The sequence below is a fragment of the Columba livia genome, chromosome 1, assembly GCF_036013475.1.
Source record: "Columba livia isolate bColLiv1 breed racing homer chromosome 1, bColLiv1.pat.W.v2, whole genome shotgun sequence".
In the NCBI taxonomy this organism is placed as follows: Eukaryota; Metazoa; Chordata; class Aves; order Columbiformes; family Columbidae; genus Columba; species Columba livia.
In genome coordinates, this window is record NC_088602.1 from 87,206,454 (window position 1) to 87,226,043 (window position 19,590).

General features: G+C 33.8%; 1 protein-coding gene across 1 annotated transcript in view; it reads left to right on the forward strand.

The window, feature by feature from the left end:
• The window catches only part of NCAM2 (neural cell adhesion molecule 2), a 292,092-nt gene that overhangs the window by 251,734 nt on the left and 20,768 nt on the right, over positions 1 to 19,590 (forward strand). Inside the window, exon 15 of the mRNA XM_065065564.1 lies at positions 4,640 to 4,820. Coding sequence (XP_064921636.1) covers positions 4,640 to 4,820 — 181 coding nt within the window. The remainder of the gene's footprint in view (positions 1 to 4,639; positions 4,821 to 19,590) is intronic.

A 19,590-nucleotide genomic window follows, 5' to 3' on the forward strand; every position in this document is an offset into this window, starting at 1 on the left:
ACTTGTCTTACTGTCCCCAAAGATGAAAAGCAACTTCCTGAATTTGTAATAGTTCGTCTAACATTTCCTAATATTTCCTATAATGTAGCTGTTTGATCATAGTTCTGGGATTATCCAAGTGCTAAACCTGGCATGTAAAATTATTTTCCTAAGCTATGTATAACCAAGGAAGATTGGTATCTACAAATCAATTGATAAAAATTTGGTAGAGCTTTTTAGAGTAGCCCAAGGAAATAACAAGCAGTTATTCTGATATCATTGGTCCCTAAATCTTAATTGACCTTCTTAAATGACTTTCAGTCCAGTGAGTACAGTTGGCATAAAAGTAATTGTAAAGAAGAGACAGAGTAGTAAAATATGCAATAAAAGATACAACAGAGTTTTGTGGGATTGAGCTTCCCAGTCAGATTATAATGCCTCTTAGAATTTAGAATTGAGACTATTAAAAAATAAACTGTTTACATATAATATATGCATGCAGTATATGGAATTTAACCAGTTTCTGAGATTTAAGTAAGCTAAATGATTTTGCATCTATCCTGAATATTTTTGGAAACCTGATTTTGATTTAGTGGTTTGACTAAGATACAATATTATAGTATAAAAATATGACTTTCCACGTGTATTGTTGAAATATAGATGTACAGTTTAAGCAGTAACTGGAAACTTAACAAGTTACCGAAGAAGATAGTTTTTACTTGGACCTCAAATCCATATCTCCTTAAGCTTCCAATTGAAAAAGCAATTTGACTAAATTAAAGGCATTCCTACAACAAAAAAGCACAATAATTTTTTGGTGCTTTAATCAGGATGAATGATGCTATTTAAAATTCTTAATTATCTGTTGACTCCTTCTCTTCTATCTTCCCCATTGCTTGTATTTAATTAGCTTTCCTCTAACTCTTGGCAGCCTCATTACTAGCACCTGGACCAATGTATTTGCTTCCATATTTAAAGCACGTATTAAATAACAAGTTTTTCTTCTTTGTGTTTCATAATAGCTTATGTCTTATTAGGTATAAGTTCCCCTTTATTTAAGTTTTATGGAGTTGTATGTTTGTTTCTTTGTTTGTCTTGTGGTGGGTGTTGTTTTGTGGGGTTTTATTTGTTTGTTTGTTTTGTTTGTTTGTTTTTAATTGGGAGAATGACAGCTTTTAAGATATAGCAATACTGTGTCCTGGTTTAGGACAATTGGTAAATTTTACTTTTCTGGAAATCACATGTTCATTCTGTCAAATATTGCTTTCCTAACATCAGTTTATTCACGTTATGGGCAAGAATTGCTAACTATAATCAGAAAATAAGAAACTTCATGTTTTCTTCTGTATTTCAGAGTAGGTACTATGCAATTTTTGTAAGTAGCAGCCTCAAACTGATTCATGCTGTTGCACAAAGACAGTCAAGATGATCTTATAAAGCTTCGCTGATAGAGTCTGAAGCTGATGGCATACATTGGCTTCAAAGCTACCTTAGGAAAAAATAGGAGGAGAGAGAGAAAGAGAAGGGAAAACTGTTCCCCAGTAGCCAGACAGAAAGAACAGTGATGGGGGTTCCAGAGACAAACATCCTGTCGGATGCAGGACATGACGCCCAAGCACATTTCTCGTAGTAACTGTGTAGTTTTAATGAGGACAGACTCAAGCTCACCTTTGGTTGTTCCTACTTTCGACACTAGATTGTGACACACATGGTGATGTGCTCATGTTGCACCATGAATGTTAAGCTTTATGCATGCAAATTACTGACAAAATGTGTGCTGAATTTGTAAATGTCTCTTATTGGCTGTGCTATTTTCCAAGTACTATAGTAATAAATTAAAAACTAGAGGGGAGAGTTGAAGAGATTGCACAGAATAAGGAGAGGTGAAGTAATACAGAAGGCCAGGAAGAAAAAGCACTTGGGATAAAGAGGAGAGACAGCCACAGCAGCTCAGGGTGGGTGGGTGATCAGGCACAGACCTGCAGGAGAAAGGCAGGCTACAAAGCAAGCTCTGGAAGGTACACGGGTTAAGCTTAGCACAAGAAGCTATGTGTGGTCACCATACAGGAATAATCACATGTCTCACATAGTCACAAGCAAACATTTGTGCCTACTGGTCAAGCACATTTTGGCCATGGTATATACTCTGTAGCTGCACGGTGCAATTGTGAATTAGTGCCTGGTGCATGTTTCCCACTGTTCCCTGCAGATAGGTATCAGTCTTTTATATTGAAGAGATTTGTTCCCAGCCTTCAGTTACAATTTTGGTACTATGTCCTGAGTTACTTTGTAATGTTAAAAAAGAAGGATTGGAATAGGCTTCTTAGGCATTGGAAAAATGAAATGATATTTTTTTACTTTAAAGTCACAGAATGCCAACAGTAATCTGGGGGGGGAGAGGCGGGGGGAAAGGAAGGGAGGATGTTGGTTTGTTTTACCCTGGCATACCAAATTTCAGTAAAAAATTTGGAATTAGAATTAAATAATCAAATTATCCATCTTTTAAGATTGCAAACTTTTGGACAGAAGCAAGAAAAATTGATTAAAAATCCTATTCTGAAAAACAACAGTATTTAGTTTATTTTTTCTTTTATGTCCATAGTAAAGTTTAGAGGAAACATTAGAGGAGTGATTAGTTTTTGCAGGCATAAAAGTTGTTCACCATGTTGACCTTTTACAGCATTCCTATTAATGCTCTGAATTTTTGTAGTGATAAGTGTTTGATTGCTAGGTTATATGCTTCACTGTTGTTTGACCATGTTGGAGGACTGTGTTCACTTTCTTGCATTATGATCAGTTCTAGAACAAACTTCCATAAACATGAATCATTTAAAAAGAGGTAGTTTCTCATTTACTCCCACTCCAAGATACCTACCATAAAACAGTTTGATGTTTTTGTACCTCTAAGTTCCACTTTACCTTCCAGATCCTTGGATTTTCTGTACATTTTAACACTATGTATGTTTTCAGGCACTTTGTGCTTTGTTCAGTGTTTGTCTTGTATTACTCAGGCCTACAAAACACCATCCTAATGTAATGAATTCTTGTGAAGTCACTGCTTTAAATAATCAGATTGCCTTCTGTGAGGATTTCTTGATATTTTTTCCTGAGTACTTTCAAGATAGTGTGGCATCTCCTGCCCTTTTATCACAGGGACCACCATAATAACAAATCTGTCTGAGCTGACCTTTCGGAGAAGCAATTTAGGGAAGATGGAGAATAACTGAAAGGGTTGAAGGGGGTTAATCACTTTTCCTCACTTTTTATGAGATCACCAGACAATGTGATCTTAGGTACAATCTAAAATGACCACTAAAGAGAGAGGTTATTTTCTAGATTAGTAAATATTTAGTTGCCTAAACAGTGGATTGGCTTTACTTCTGCTGTTGTCAGATGTGCCCTCAGTTTTGAGAAGCGGACAGGTCATGGTAAAGTGGAGTTTCACACTGCTTTATTTACTCATTTTTGTCAGGGTGTTTAGCTGCTTAGGTCACCGCCGTCTTAGAAATCTAGCTTTTAGACACTTCTGAGGTAAATTTTTCTGATGCTTATATTTAAATTCAACATACACGCAAGTAAGTTTGTTTGGTTGTTGTTTTGGGTTTTTTTGGTGTTTTTTTTTTTCATGCCTTTTTATTTTTTGTTTGGTTGGGGTTTTTTGTTTGCTGTGGCGTTTTGTTTGTTTGTTTGCTTGGGTTTTAGGTTTTGTTGTTGTTGTTGTTGTTGGGTTTTTTTGGTTGTTGTTTTTATAGAAACTGCATGGACTCTTACCATTACTGCTGCTCCTTTGAAGAAGATGGTTTTTGTGTTTGACAGCATATATTGTTTATTGTTTTACCTCTTAGTTATTTTGTAATTGTCATTTGTATAAAGAATAATTAAATATATTATGCACTAAAAGGAGTGATCGCAAAGGTAAGCACTCCAAATTTGTGAAATGAAGTCTTCATTTGTTCCATTTGTACAGACAACTTAGATAATTATCTGAATTATAAGAACCCTTTTTCCTCTAGAACACCATCTTAATGGTTTATATGTCTCCTGTCACCAGTGTAGACATAAGGCTGCATACTTTCTCAATGGTCTTTATATTGTCTCATACAACCTGGTTTACAAAACGTTACTATGTGCCACAAATTGCTACAGTTAGTGTATGCTTTTATTATATAACTAATATATGATATAAGCACAGCTTGCATTCATGAACAATTCATTTGGATTTAGCGGCAAGTGTCTTTTAAAAAACATTGATTGAAACATAATTGAATCATCTATATAAAATAAACGTTTTACAGAATTTATTCTTAGCAGAATTTGCAAATAATTATCCTACTGTTCATTTATTCTTAGCAGAATTTGCAAATAATTATCCTACTGTTCCCCAAGATAAACACCAGTATTTGAGCAAAACATAAATTGAAACCAAGATGTTAAAAGTGATTGCCAACAAAATCCCTAAATCCACATTTTAGAAACATGATTAGGAGTGATCAAAATTACAAAAAGCCCAAGTACTCAGTACTCCAAAATGCGATTATTTGAATGTTCACAACCTCTGTAAATTGAGCTCCATATTTTTTTGTGCATCACGTAGACACATATTTGAGACAAATAACACAAGTGGTTTCAAGAATTTAAACTAATATTTGCATCTTTACAGAAAGATAAGGAAGACCAGTGGCTAGAGAAGAAAGTGCAGGGTAGTAGAGACCACATCATCTTAGAGCATCTTCAATGGACCATGGGTTATGAAGTACAAATTACAGCTGCCAACAGACTGGGTTATTCTGAACCAACTTTGTATGAATTCAGCATGCCACCAAAGCCCAATATTATTACAGGTAAGTTAATTTTACAGTGTTTTCTCTCTATGAACTGTTAGCTACTTGTAGTACACCAGTGTGTGTGGTTGAATATTAGGTAACTGAAGTCTTCTTTAACTGACAAAACCTTATACTCTGTTACCAGCAAAGACTTGATTCAAAAATCTTAAATGGAACCCTCTTTCCTAATTTTCTCTTAATAATAAAGTCATTTGTAAGTACAGAACAAACATTGAATCTTCAACCCAGGTGATGACAGTTAACAAGAAATATAATATTTAAGATACACATGCTATACATGTTTAAGTTGCCTTGTACTGTCTGTCTTTTGCAAGCAACTTAGAATTATTGATTTCAGTCCAACTCAAAATATCTCTACATGTGCTTCAAGATACTGATGTAATAAAGGTATTTTAGTGTCTGATGAGGTTAAGGCTTTAAATAGTCTTGTTTAGATACTGTCTTACTGATTTACTGTAACATGGTGATCACACAGCCTTCTATTGGGCCTATTTACAAGCTTTGAAATGTATAGAAATGTTGTTCTTTTTTTTTAAGTGTGTAAATAGGAAGGTTTGGATTTATTTTTTTTTTTTTAAGGAAAACTGCATATTTAAGAATGAGTGCATTTCAGTAACTAATTTGTTAAAGTTTAATGCTTCCCAAAGTAAAGTTATATTTTAGTGCAACAATACAATTATTTCATTCAGAATAAAGTTAAAATATGATGATAATTTCTAATATATTATGGATATTTTGAATTTTTGTAAAAAATGTTATGAGGATGACATTTCAAACTTTTTATCAAATTATAAATTGATATCTTTACTAATAAATTCCAAATTAGATCAGTGTCATCATTACCGTTTTAAAGTCAGGTGCTAAATCCTCTAACATAGTATTTTCAGTATGCCATGTAATAAACTTTTATAATAATAGAATAAAATTAAAATCTAGCCAAATAAATATAATGGCGAACATATTAGAATGTAAACCATATCAATACACGTGTTTCAATCGGAGTATGTGACAAGCATTCATCATAGTAAATATATGTATCTAGATCTCTTCAGAATGTTTTAATTTTTCGTAGCAATTTATTGGTGTCGGAAGCATTTTTACTTGCATTTATAGAAAGAAACAGGCAATTTTAATTCATTAATTGGTTCAGATTCAATACTAGTACAAATATTTGGTTTATGCACTTGAATTGCAGTAGTGAGAGTTGATTTTCATTTTGACTGGAATTCAGGGCCCCGTGTTTTTAAACATAGTGCCATCATTCAGAAATAAAATTTCACTACATGTTCGAAATAGGGAAAAGGAAATATAGGGAAGATTGTTGTCCCAAGAAAAGAAAAATATTTTTCAAGTAGGAAAAAAAAATCAAAAACTTTAGGTAAATGTAATGCATAAGCCATTTTTCAGTTTTGTATAATTGAAACACAAATCTTATTTTGCAATGCAAATCTAATTTTAATCTGTTATAGTTATTGAATGTATTCTATATTTTCACCACAGCTGCTGTAACTGAGCGAAATATGATATGCCTGAGTAAGTGATAATGTAGATAGTCTCTAGATATTCACGTAAAAAGCAGCTTAGTTAATTTAGTTTCAGGAGATAGATAGGTAGAGAGATAGGAAGAGAGATAGAAAGAACATTTTTCTCTGAACGTAATTTTATAGATGTTTAGTGGCTTTTATTTTCATTCCTCTCCTATAACCTTGAAGTAGTTGTAAGAAGTCTGTTACACTATTTAACATTAGGTCTTCTTCATATAAATCGTTATTGCAATTATGATTGTGGAACTAATTAGTTTCCCTGACAACTGTTTTTGCAAAGCCTGAAAAGAGTGTGAAATTCCTATCATAAGAACATTCTCTAGGCCATTTTTAAAAGTATGTCAAAGGATACTTAGAATCAATTGAATATTAATGTTCATATGTGTGAGTTAGTATGGTTATCTTGTTTTTAAATGGTGTAGTATTTTTATTGCAATAGAATAGATATATAACAATGTTGCAAAAGTATCAACCTGCACTTTTAAAAAAATTGATCGATAATTTGTATAAAATACTTAACTTTGAGTAGAATAGTTCTTTCTGATATCAGTTTGTCAATTCAGATGCTGCACTATTTGTCTGCTTTGAGGCTTAGCTGTTTGTAGCTAGGCATCTATAGCTGGATTCAAATAAAGACATAAGCAATAAGAGTGAAATTAGGTAGACTTTTGAATGAAATCTGCATCCTGTGCTCACTTAGCTGCTTCTCATGACTGAGATTCCCTTCCTGATTATTTATGTAATTATTAGAAAAGTTTCTAAGTCTCCTGAAGGTTTTCATCTGTATGTGCCCAGGTCTGTGGCACTTCAGCTGAACTGTGTGTTTCTGTCCTGCTCTAAATGTAATTTTAAAAGAAGATACATGTAGATCCTGTGTATTCAAACTCATGGATATTCATTATCCTAAGAGAATTTTGGGATCCCCTAAGCAAGTATTTTGGTGAAAATTTGTACAAGCTAGTGCAATTGATCATAAAACTGAAGAGAGATGGAAGCAAAGATATATTTGGTGTCCTTTAATGGGTGCTTACCAGGGAAATGGAGGTTGTCACGAGAATTAAGACCTCGGTTCTGATTCCTGCAGAAGGAGCTTGTTTGTGCTTTCAAGACCTATCAAATATAAGGCAGAAGTAGTAATCCCTGAGGTCAAGGACTGGAAGCTAAAATTCTACTTAAGTGAATACACAGCTCCTATGGGCACTCAATCCACAACTTCTGCTTGCTAGGGAAGTGTGAGCAAGTACCAGCTCCTGGCTGGCAGACAAATTCTGTAATAACACAACATGATGATCTTCCATTACTAGTCTTAGGTCTAGGAAGGAGCCTGAGGCTGCAAATTGCTCTCTGGCATCAGTGAGGTATATAAATGTGACAGACATTTCCTTAAATTTTTACATGGTTGGCCTCAGTAGCCTCCAACTATAGATCCACTTGATTTTGTAATTCCTGTTACTAGGCCTATAATACATGCTATTCACTGAATCACTAAAATTTGTGATTAGTTCCTCAGAATTTGTAATCCTTTTGATAAAAAATTCCCGATTTTCTGAAGGGTCTACCAGGGGAACCATACAATGACTTTGAGAAATACTCAGTGAACCAACTTCTTAAAACACTTTGCCTTAAATAAATGTATGTATAAATATATTAAAGTATGTGTAAATGTATATGCATATATACATTACTGTAAATTATATCTATGTATGTGTGATTTTACTTCCTACTTTTTTGAGTAATTTTTTGCCGTAGACAATTCCATCTTTGTATTTTGCTTTTTACTTGGGCCTATGAGCATGTATTTAAGAATCATGCTTTGAAGACAGATTGGAGTAGTCTTAAATGTAGTATTTTATGTATTCCAATATCTGACTAAGGATATTAGTTGGCAGTACTTGCAGGCAGGTGTTACTCTGATGTCCGTGTACTTGCCTCTGAATTAAGATTTTATCAGATTTTAAGTACAGAGTTGTGATTATTTTAGAAATTTTTGTTCTGCCTTCTCTATAGTGTTAAGCTGCTTCTAGTCCTGTGAGATAAAATGGGATTCTCGAAGGAGTTGTGTACCTTAGCTCTTAGGTCTTTATCAGTGTTAGGACAACATAGACTAACTAATCTCTGCAGCCATAACAAACCCTCTGACTTGGTGTTGTTGAGAAGAGCCAAACCGCATCAGCTCACAGAGCTGACACTGCAGCCCATTTGTTTGGGTCCACTTGCTCTTTCTCAGCAGGGCAGAAATAGAGATCCTGTCGATGTACCATGCGGCTGGCACAAAAGTGTCCAAATCAGCTGTTATTCTGAACCATAACTATTGCAACCTAAAAACACTTCTATAGTTTTATATTAAATTAATCTTAAAAGAAGATTAAATTGAAGGTGTTAAAAAAGGATACTTTCTGCAAGTGGTTGATACATTTTCAGAAATTAGTAGCAGAATATTAATGCAGGTGCTGTCTTCCAAAGGCTTTTATCCAGTCAGTGCTCTTTCTGTGGAAGGCCAGTAGATATATTAAAAGTGGCTGCAAGTTGTGTTTATCAGAAGAATTTTCTTCTTCATTATAAATTAATAACTTGGCACAGTAGTGGGAAAACGAGAAAAGCATTTGGGGATAATAAGCACTTAGACCTATTTTTCTTGCTTTGCAATATTGGTTGTTTGGTTTTTGTTTATCTATTCGTTTTTGTTGTTGTTGCTGCTTTTTAACTTCCAGTGCTGCATGAACTGTCAGAATACTTTTTTATTAACATCTCACATCCTTGGAAAACTTGTATACCCATCTCACACTTTTTTCTTTCCTTCTCTCATTTCTTTCTCTCCTTTCTTCCTTTCTCTCCTCCTTCCTTCCTTCCTTCCTCCTGTCTTTCCTTTTTTCTTTCCTTCCATCTTTCCTTCCATTTTTCCTTCTTTCTTTCCTTCTTTTTCTTTATGTCTGTCACCAGTGTTTAAAATCATGTAGTGATAGGTGAAGAGGGACAATCTAATATGTGGTATCTTCTTTCATCATCAGTAGTAGCAAAGATGATACCAAACATGATTTGTTATCAGTAGTTTGTACAAAAATGCAGCTTTAAACTCTCCAGTGGTGTCAAAGTGAATGAACAATAAAAATAGCTCCATAGTGCCATAGGTATGCATGCATGTATATGTATTTGAATTTGTGTATATACATTTTATGATGTATTACATAGACAAAAAGAGGGTTTTTGAGCTATACAGTGTTCTATTAGAATAGATTCTAGGATAATGAACTTTCTAATCCAGAAACTGAAATATAGAAAAATAGAAATAGGTCTCATGTCCACAATTTTCTCTCAGGGTCAGCCCTTTAATTTTTTTCTCAGTCAAGCAATTAATTGACTTTTTTTGGTTAGAAATAAATTCTATATGATTCCGTAGCTGCAGGAGATTTTTGTTCCTGTCACCTCTTCCTACCAAACACCAGACTGTCTTGCTGCAGGTGCTCTCCTTGTCTCTCACATCCCTTCAATCTTGGGCTGCAAGAAACTCCCCGGGGCAGTGTGCCTTGCTCTGAATGGGGTCATAACCACCCTTTTCTCCAGAAGGGTTGACTTGACCCTGACTATACATCAGTGAAGTCAAGAAGCAGCCTTCTTCATTCTTGTTCTGTACCCCACCACAAAAGTGCATGGTCTTATGTCCATCCATTTTTTTTAAGTATTCCCGGACCTGATCCTTTTTCCAGAATTTCCTCACATCTCTGAGTCCTTGCATTTCTAAAGGCAATGATAAATCTGCTATGTTTATTTTATAGGTTTCTATTTACATCTCATCTTTCCATAAAACCAAGTCAAATTTCTTCCTTCCCCATTTTCACTTCAGTAGCAAGAACAACATTCTTCGGGTCAGGTTGACTTTAAGTTCTGTTTGTGATACTTTTTGTCTCAGTACAAAGTCAGTAACCTGTGTGCATTTGCAGATATAAACTGTCTGCTTTTTTAACTTAGTCGACAATTCTGTAGGTAATGAACAAGGAAAATACTGTAGATACTCCTGCTTCAGTATTTTGCAGAAGTGATGGTAACCAAAATTAGTCATTAGTGATCATATGTAGCTCAGTTGAAGAGAAGCCCTTTCCAGGTGCAGTGTGTTGTTTTGGAACATCGCCACATTCTGAAGCAGTTAGCTGTAGGGTAGTGTCAGCAGTTGGTTTCTGGTTCTTATTCTTAGCTCTAGGAAAAGTTATGTTACATTCATTAAAAGTTAAATTAGGAGAATTGTGGGCATTTGTAGTCATCTTCTTCTTTTGTAGCCTCTTTCCACAGAAAAAACTAGAAAGGCTGCTAAGCTAGGAGTAAAAGTCTTTACTTGGGGCTTTAAATTGCCTGTTTAAACCTATAGAAAAAGACTGTAGAATTATGTTACGTACTGATGCTTCAAGATTAACATTTTGGCCTTATTTTCAACCTGTGGTCGTGACCACACTGCTTATCCATGTATGTGTGTATACCTGCACAAACTTCCAATAATGTGTGTCTTCTGATAACTTTTCAGTGCAGTGGACAATTTCACTAAATTTGCCAGAGAACAGAGGCTTCAAAAACAATACATTCTTTTAAACATTAAAAAAATAAATATCTGAGTATGGAAGTAAAATTCTCTGTAGCTCAGTAAGGAAAATACTGTATGAGAAATTTACACATGTTTAACAATGGGAATCACTGGGGAAAGAATAGTTGAACTTTCTGGCCCTTGATCCTTCCACCAGCTTGGGTAGCAATAACAAATTTAAACCAAGAAAGAAAAGGAAAAGCACAGAAGGAGTTTGAAGATCTTTCCAAAGGTAAAATTTCCATTCCAAGGACCAGAAATTTTAAGACCATAATGAGTACTTCTTTTGTACAGCTTTGTACATTACAAGATTGCTTAGTCTATTTCTACAGCTTTGATTATTTAGGCTTGTAGTTAAATCTAAAATGAAGAACAAAATGCTGTAGTCAGAAGGGAAAGCCTTGCGGTTGTTGCAGCTCTGATCATATTCCAAAGGCAAGGAAAAGCTGTAGCATTGCCCTGTGAAGTACCTGCGTCATTTTCTTATAGGCAGAGGGATATTATTATTCCAAAATCAGAATTTGAAAATGAAGACTTTTGTCTAACTTTTGTTCATATCATAATTCTGAACTAAAAGTGTAAAGCAAAGTCTTCAGCATGTAGTGCTGTATGGGAATTTTTCTTTTTTTAATTTATTTTCTGAAACTCAGTAGAGATAAGAGATAAGAGATTGAATGTGTCTTTAAAATCACATGCTTTGAGAGTAGGAGTTGGTAGGAATCACACCAGTCAGATATATTAATATCCAAAACTTCAAAACCACAAAACTTGCTTGCTTTTGTTTTGCAAACTAGTGCTATAATTTGCTGAGTAAGAGCCATTTCTCATCACATCCTGGAAAGGATCATTGTTTTCAGTGATAGGGCATGTTATTGCTGTAAGCTAAAATTAGACGTGTTTGCTCCATTCCTTGCAAAGATTAACAGTTTTTACATGAAGAGGGATAGAAGTCATTATTAAATATAATTATTGCTAGAACTAGAACTTATTTTATATGAATCAGAGAGACAAAAAGTCTTTATCAGTACCATTATAAATGTTCATAGAAATAAAAAAATAATTCTTAGTGTACAGATATCACAGAAATTAGCTACTACTGGATACTAGAAAAGCAGTAGACCGCTAGGAAAAAAAAAAAAAAAAAGAAAATAGTAGTCTAAGAGCTACACTCTATTCACAGAACTAGTGCTTGTATTCACAGAACTTGTGCTTGCAGAAGTAATTGATTTTTTTTTTTTTTACCTTGTGGATTTAAGTTTGCTTATCTTATTATCTTTTTAAATGCTTTGAGAAAAAAAGAAAATCATCATAGTTGTCGAATGTCGTACTAGGCCACACTTTGCAAGTATGGTACTCTTATTCATCTAGAATGTTTGTCATAAGTAATTGCTAGCGTCAAGTTGCCTTATAATTAAAAGACCTCTTAAGTGCCAATTAAAATATTAGATTGTTATCTATATTCTCTAAAATATTTAAAAGCTGTGTTATTAAAATAGCTGTGGAAGTTTAATGTGTCAAAGAATTTTCTGCTATGAATAGAAGGACCAAATAGTTAAGTCTAAGTATAAAGAACTGGTTGTGAATTTTGAACAGTCATAATTTATTTTAATATAAGTATCACTGGATACACCACAGTAGTGGTGTAAGTGTGAGGATGGGCTAAAGTCCATTATGTATTCATGAAACAGCAGCTCTCTGATTCAAGCTAAATTTGAGGTGTGTTGTAAAAAAAAAAAAAAAGAAAGAAAATAAAAGAACAGAAGATTAAAATCCAAAAACATCCTTTTATTTTGGGTAGCACTTATATTCTGCACGTCTTGATCGTATATTTATGGAAAGACATGGTAATTCTTACACCATTTGCCCTTCTTCTCAGGCTGCGAGCTCTCCAGAATAAGAGATATAGCCCAGTACATTTGTGCTGAATGTCAGAAATCATCCTCTACACTGATTTTAACCTCGAATAAATTCTTTTAAAGTTTATGTAATTATAATAAGGGACTGATCTAATATAGTTTAAACGAAAAACTGTGGGCTTAACAGTTTTCATCTATTTCCATTACAATATCTTAAAATGCACTTTTAAAAGTAAATAAGATGTAACTAAGGTTATTGTTCATACTACATGGGATTTCTACATTTCAACTTCTTTTGAAATCTCTCTTGAAAAAGTAGCATAACACCGATATTAGTCACTATCCATATAATTACTTTTTCACTGTAGCTGAAAATAAATATCAATATCCAGTCAAGGAGGTTAAGATGTGTAAACATACATTATATTGCATGAACTTGACTGTATTATATGCCAAAAAGTGAACTTTCAACAAAAATATTCACAGAAAATATATATATTCAAACTTCATATATTGCACTGGTTTGCATCCAGACACACTGTGCAGACTTCAATCTCTAAGAAGCTGCATGTTTTGAAAAAGAACTTTGTTTTGTTCCCACCCTTGTATTAAAGTCAATATCTAATTACGCAGCTGTCTTTGCTAATTGCACTGGTCATTCATTTTTGAAGTGGACTTATATCTATATTATCAATGCTGGGTTTGACAGTGGTTCATTCTGGACTCCTACGATAAGTCAGGAACAAGATAAACTTATTGGCAAGACGAAACAGCTAAACAAGTTTCTCTTTTCTTTATTCCTGTGCATGATTGGAACCTTCTTTTTATGTAGTTATTGACTTTTTTAATAGTTTCTTCTTTCAGCCTGTGAGCTGGTATTTGTTGATGCTTCAAATGTTCACTATTTCTGATGGGTGTTGCATTGTAGTTTCCTGATTTCCAAGTATCTCCAGCATGAAAGACACATGAAAGATTGGATTTAGGTTGGACTTGGCTGAATATTTTTTAATCTGGATGGGAAACAGGAGAGTTGGTCATATACTTCAGATCAAATGCCTAACTAAATTGGTTTAAAGTTAGACCAAAGAGTTTATCACTTTGGCTGCTGTGGAGAACGATGTTGCATCTATTAAGGTACATATTTTCTACAGTTTGAGTACTTTATTGTCCAGATTTGCCCAGAGCACTTCAATGGCTACAATCTCATCCAAACTTTAATCATGATTTCACGTTTCTATCAGAGTAATGTCTTTCAAGCGATTGTCTTTGCCACAATGTAAATATTAAATTATTTTTTCTCTTTTTTCTTTTCCACTGTTACTTTTTTCCTTTTGATACTTTATTTTTCATGTTTTGTCAACTTTTTTACTTTTTTCTCCTTTTTTTTTTTTTTTTGCCACTCTTGATTTTCTGTAATAATTCTTATCCACGCAGATAGATGCTGTGAACCTACTAAACGTGAAAATGGAGGCCAGTCCCTGCAGCTGAACGCTGCTGGTTTCTCTTTCATTGTAGTTATAAATTTCTGGTGCATGTTTTGATGATGCTGATAAGGCAAGCAATATATTTTCTTCCTTTGCCTCTTAATTTTATATTAACAGAAAAATAAACACAGCCCTGTATTAAAAACAAACAACCAAAAAACACCAACAAAAAACCAAAACAAACAAAAAAACCCCCTGCTTTTCTACAGCTCTTCTAAAGCTTCCATTAGTAGTTAAAATCCTAAATAGTGTAATTGCTTCAGTTTGTGCAAGCAAAATTCTTCATCTAGCTTTTTAGAAACCTTGTAATTTCTGAGATAAATTCAGCAGATGGTACGTGGCTTTTCTGTCTGACACAAGTTGGAGAATGTGACTTATTGAATTTAATCAATGTGATTGGATTCTGGTTCCTTGACTATATTTTGATTATAAGAAATCTATGCATAAACTTTACCATTGTGAGCCACATGGCTTTCCTGGTACACCATCAGTTGGTGTCTCATGAGAGCATTTTGATTCTGTATTAATCTCTTTCACAGAGTTGTGCTTATACTTCCTTCCATGATGTACTTAAAAATCTACACTTAATACAGACATTTTGCACTTTCTAGTGGACTTAAACAAACATTTCTTCCCTAATTCATGATCTCTGAGGTGCTTTAATTCATAGTATTTAATTTCCGATAATCTGTTTGTGCCTCTCTGCAGCCGTGCCACAGCACTTAATATAGGTCCCTGCCCACCAAACTCACTTCTTGTGACTCTAATGGTGCCACATTCCATTTCATGGCATTTGTTGGACTTGAAAATCCACGGGGCTCAATTTTGACCTATAGTAAGGAAGGAGAAAGGTAGTTTTCCCTATTTTACACGTTAAAAGAATGGCTTACAAAATCTGCGACTAGCACAATGTAAGCAAAATCTCAGAAAAAAATTCAGTAAGAGTCCACAGAGACATTTTACTGCATATATTTGATATTAGAATTTATGTAGTAGACTAACTTTATTCCTCTGTTGCATACAGAATACACCAAGAAAGCAGTAAACTTTAGAGCTAAGGTAGAACTAAATACTTGTTTTAATATACTTCCCTTCAAATTGTGACTAAACATAATAAATATAATAAATTAACAGTATACATTGACTTTTTTCCCCCTTATAGGTAATTTCTTTTGGGGTTTAATACCATTATCTAACAGCTTTGAAATTATTTGGTCAAATTTAAATTTTATGTATCTTCACCAGTGTAAACAATGTCCTTATTTCTTAGAAATAGTGGTTATGGTCGGTTTTGCCAGTTTAAATTAATTCTGGGCAGTCTTTACTTTAAAACACCATTAATAAAACCTCTTCTCATCTAAAACAAATAGCAATAATTTCAGAAAACTGGCCCTTGTCACAAGTAAGATGTCTTCAGAATGCATGTGTGTGAATTTGAAGACATAATTTATTGATATTAATACTTGTTTTTTTAATGTAGTAAATTTAGGATAATGAAGTATCTGGAATTCAGCAAATGCTGTTCTAAAAATGCTGGGTTCATTGTAATCTGTAGAAAATCTCTCATTGTGTTAAGAAGGGCCACTATTTATCCACAGCCTTTGCCACTATGTTCTTTCACTTTAACCTAATGCCTTGCCATTAATTTGAACGGAATTACATTAACCTATGCATCGCGTGTTGAAGAAATAACATTTCTACTCTAATTTTTTAAGAGTTGAAACTTTGGGTTCCCAGTCAGAGTCATTTGGGTGAAAGTCTGTTTTTCCATGCACAAATAATGAGAATGTATGCATTGACTTTGTTAGTTTAATAAGTGTTATTCTTATTGGGGAAAAGCAAACAAACAAACAAACAATCAGACAAAAACAAACAAACAAAAAAACACACAACAAAAAAACTTTATTTGTTTGTTTAATGCTTAAGTGCTTATTGAACCTACAGACCGTCATTAATGAAGGATAGGGATGTTGACATCGAGCTCTCTTTTAAAATGAAACTTTTCTCTTTAACCGTGATAAAGAGAATTTGGAACTGATAGCTACACATAAGTTATTAAAAACTTCAATGTGTGGGAACACATTTTCAATCGAGTATATCTCTGACAAGTGCTATTGCCTATGCTAAATTTTCTTAGGGGAAGAATTACCTTGGCAGGAACTTTGCAAGAAGCTTTAATTTTTTTTCTAACCAGTTCTAAAAAATAGATAGTGAAAACATTTGTTGTTGTCATTATTGACACTTTTTTCCCTGTAGTAACAAAAAATCCTGCAAGTACGTCTCTACTCACAATCAGAGAACTGACATTTGGCAAATATGTACTAAGTAGATGCTGCTTGTATTCCCAAGGGGAGGAAAAATAAAAACAAACCCTGACTAAGTCTGGCCTCATCAGAAGCCTCTGAAAATCTCAGTTCACAAGTAGTCAAAAGCAAATTGTTTGATCTCTCCTGGGGGTGCTTCAGCACAAGCCACCACATTCTGCTCCCAGGAGCATTTTCCCAGCTTGCAGGAGCACGGTGACGCACAAACATTCAGGCTCCTTGTTGGGCTGGGGGAACAGCAAATTCTTTCAAGGGGCTGTTGACTGCAGTCATGTCCCTCTGCATTCTGACCTTATTGTAAGATAAGGACTGGATACGTATAAGGAAATAAAAATTTGTCTTGTGGGCACGATAGAGCGCTGTTCTGAATAATAAGGAAAACCATATTGCAGATAAAACCACAACTAGTGAGCACCTGCCACTGGATTAAAAGGTCTTCAGTAAAACTTAGGTAGTGTCATAGAATGAAACATAAAATAAGACCTCATTAAGATTGCACAGCCAGTCCGATTCTGGTATTTCCTTGTTTTGCAGCATTTTCCTAATTTCCTAAAATTTGAAACCTTAAAGCTGTTCTACTAAACATTTTGTTATATATTTTAGCTGTCATATTTGTCCTTGTTCTTACTTTTTTCATAAAGAAATACAGGAGACTACTACAGGTGTGTATAAAAGTAGAAAAATGAAAATTTCTAAGTAATTTTCCTACTTTGGTTAAATATTTGAAGTACTCTTTCCCAGTTATAAATTTATTATCTTAGCAAGTCATTCTAACATTGCAGATAGGTATATAAGAAGATGAGACAGGAATTAGAGCACAGGGAGTGATCGACTATGAAATCTCCAAATGTATTGTGAAAGAGCTAATGAAAAGCCTTGAGAAATTTTAGAAGCTAAATATACATTATAAATGACAAGTTGGCTTTTATCCTCACTGTCACAATGCCAGTGGGATGAGACAAATTTGGATCACTTATCTTTTTTTCTAAATGATAGTAGCTTCAGCTGCAAAGTACATACGTTTTCCCTGTTAAATGAGAGAAATCATAGGTCTGTTCCAATTTGTATTCTTCCGCATTATGCACTTCGAGGTTATCAGGTACTTTTAATATCATCCTTTTCTTTTGGTCTTACCCTTCCCATCAAAGTCCAAAAAGGATGAGTTAAGCCAATATTATAAGGATTCTATGACAGCTGAGTCAGGCGGCTCTGGGCAGTGTCCCAAAACCTCTGTAATGAGACATAAAAAGAGGAAGAGAATAATGTCCTTGGATTGTCACGTATCTCCTGAGATGAATAACTAATACAGTTTTGTTTCTATTTCTCCTTAAAAATGTTTCATTATTCTATCTTTAGAAACAATGAGAACAAGATTGTTTTACCATATTTTGTACAATCTGTAGGAAGATAAAGAAGATTTTAAAATCTTGTCTTCCTACAGACAAGAATCAAGAAAATGTGAAAAGAGACATTGGCAAATTAAATTATAATTGGTAGGTATAGACTGAACAGCTTTAAAATTGTAGTTTAAACTGCATTAAAATGATAAATATGTCTTCACAAATTGAATTTAATATTCTGCTGTCATTAGTACTTAAATGTTAGATAAGTAAATTTGCTCCTTTAAATGGAGTAATTGTGAAAGGGATTTTAGGTCTTATGATTGACAGTGTAAAATGTTACAATTTTTTCAACATTGTTACATATTTTGAAATGCTAATATTCAACTGTCTGTAAGACTGAAGTCCTAAAATATTCTACATTGAACTTATCCCTTAAATCCAAATTGATGACACAGAAACTTAAAAAGGATAATGATTATTCTGTGATGTAGCAGTATATCTCCAAGGAACAGTATTTTTTAAATGTTTAGATTTACAGCCTTTTGAGTCTAAGGGTGGCTTCTTTCCTAATCAGATTTTAGTTGTTGTCTTTCTTGTTTCCAGAGTTTTAACAAGTTCCTAACATTTACAAATCGTTCATGAATTAAAGTATTTCATAATACAACTTCAAATGTGACTCTTCATTTATTACAGTAGGGTTATTAGAATACAAATTGTTGGCTAGCTAAAGAGGAAAAATATTGTCCAGAGAAAGACACATATACTGCATACATTGGAAATAAAATATATGTGTGCTTTTATGAGGTATACGAAATATATTATTATTAAGCAACAAAATAATGTTCAGTTTAATTTTGTGATGAAATTATAAAGCCAAGCACTGATGTAAAAATGTATAATGTGCCTATAAAAAACAGATAGTTTAAAACAGATAAACAGATATAGTGGTTTAATTAAATAAGTAACCATATGACCAATACTTAGTTAGATTCCTGGACCTTACCATGTATACTTTCCAGCATGCAAACCTCATTCCCTAAAGTGAATAGCTCCACTCACATGTGTATGGAAATGTAAAGTTAATTAATTAAGCCAAACAGAACAATTTTATTTTTTTAAAGAGGTAATGGAGATTCATATACAATTTGTGATTGTGCTAATAGCCTCAGTCTTCTACCCATTGTCCAGTATGTGGATGATTTCTAATTGCTCATTTTTTCAAGATTTTTAGGAGAAAAGGAAAAAACCTCTTACTTTTGGGAAGTAGTTTGAACAATATCAAGACAAATGTAGCTTCTGAGGTCTATAATGACATCACTCAAACCTTTGCTACATCTAGAGCTCATTTGAGCTTATCACATTGTACTTCATCCATCCCATTTCTCCAGGCATATAAGGAATCTTCAGTTTTCCTTTGGTACACATTTATCAGCCTTAATATAGAAGTGGCGGAAACTCACAGGGAAAATCCTATTCCTTGTAATGCCAATGACAACATCCTAAAAAAGCCAATGGTGTAAAATATCAAGTCTTGAGAATATACCAACTTTGCCTGCTCAGAAACAGTAGCTGTATACTTGAGAGCTATGTTAAGTTTAGATGCTTTACAACAACTACAACAAACAGCTGAGGTAGGAGTACCCATT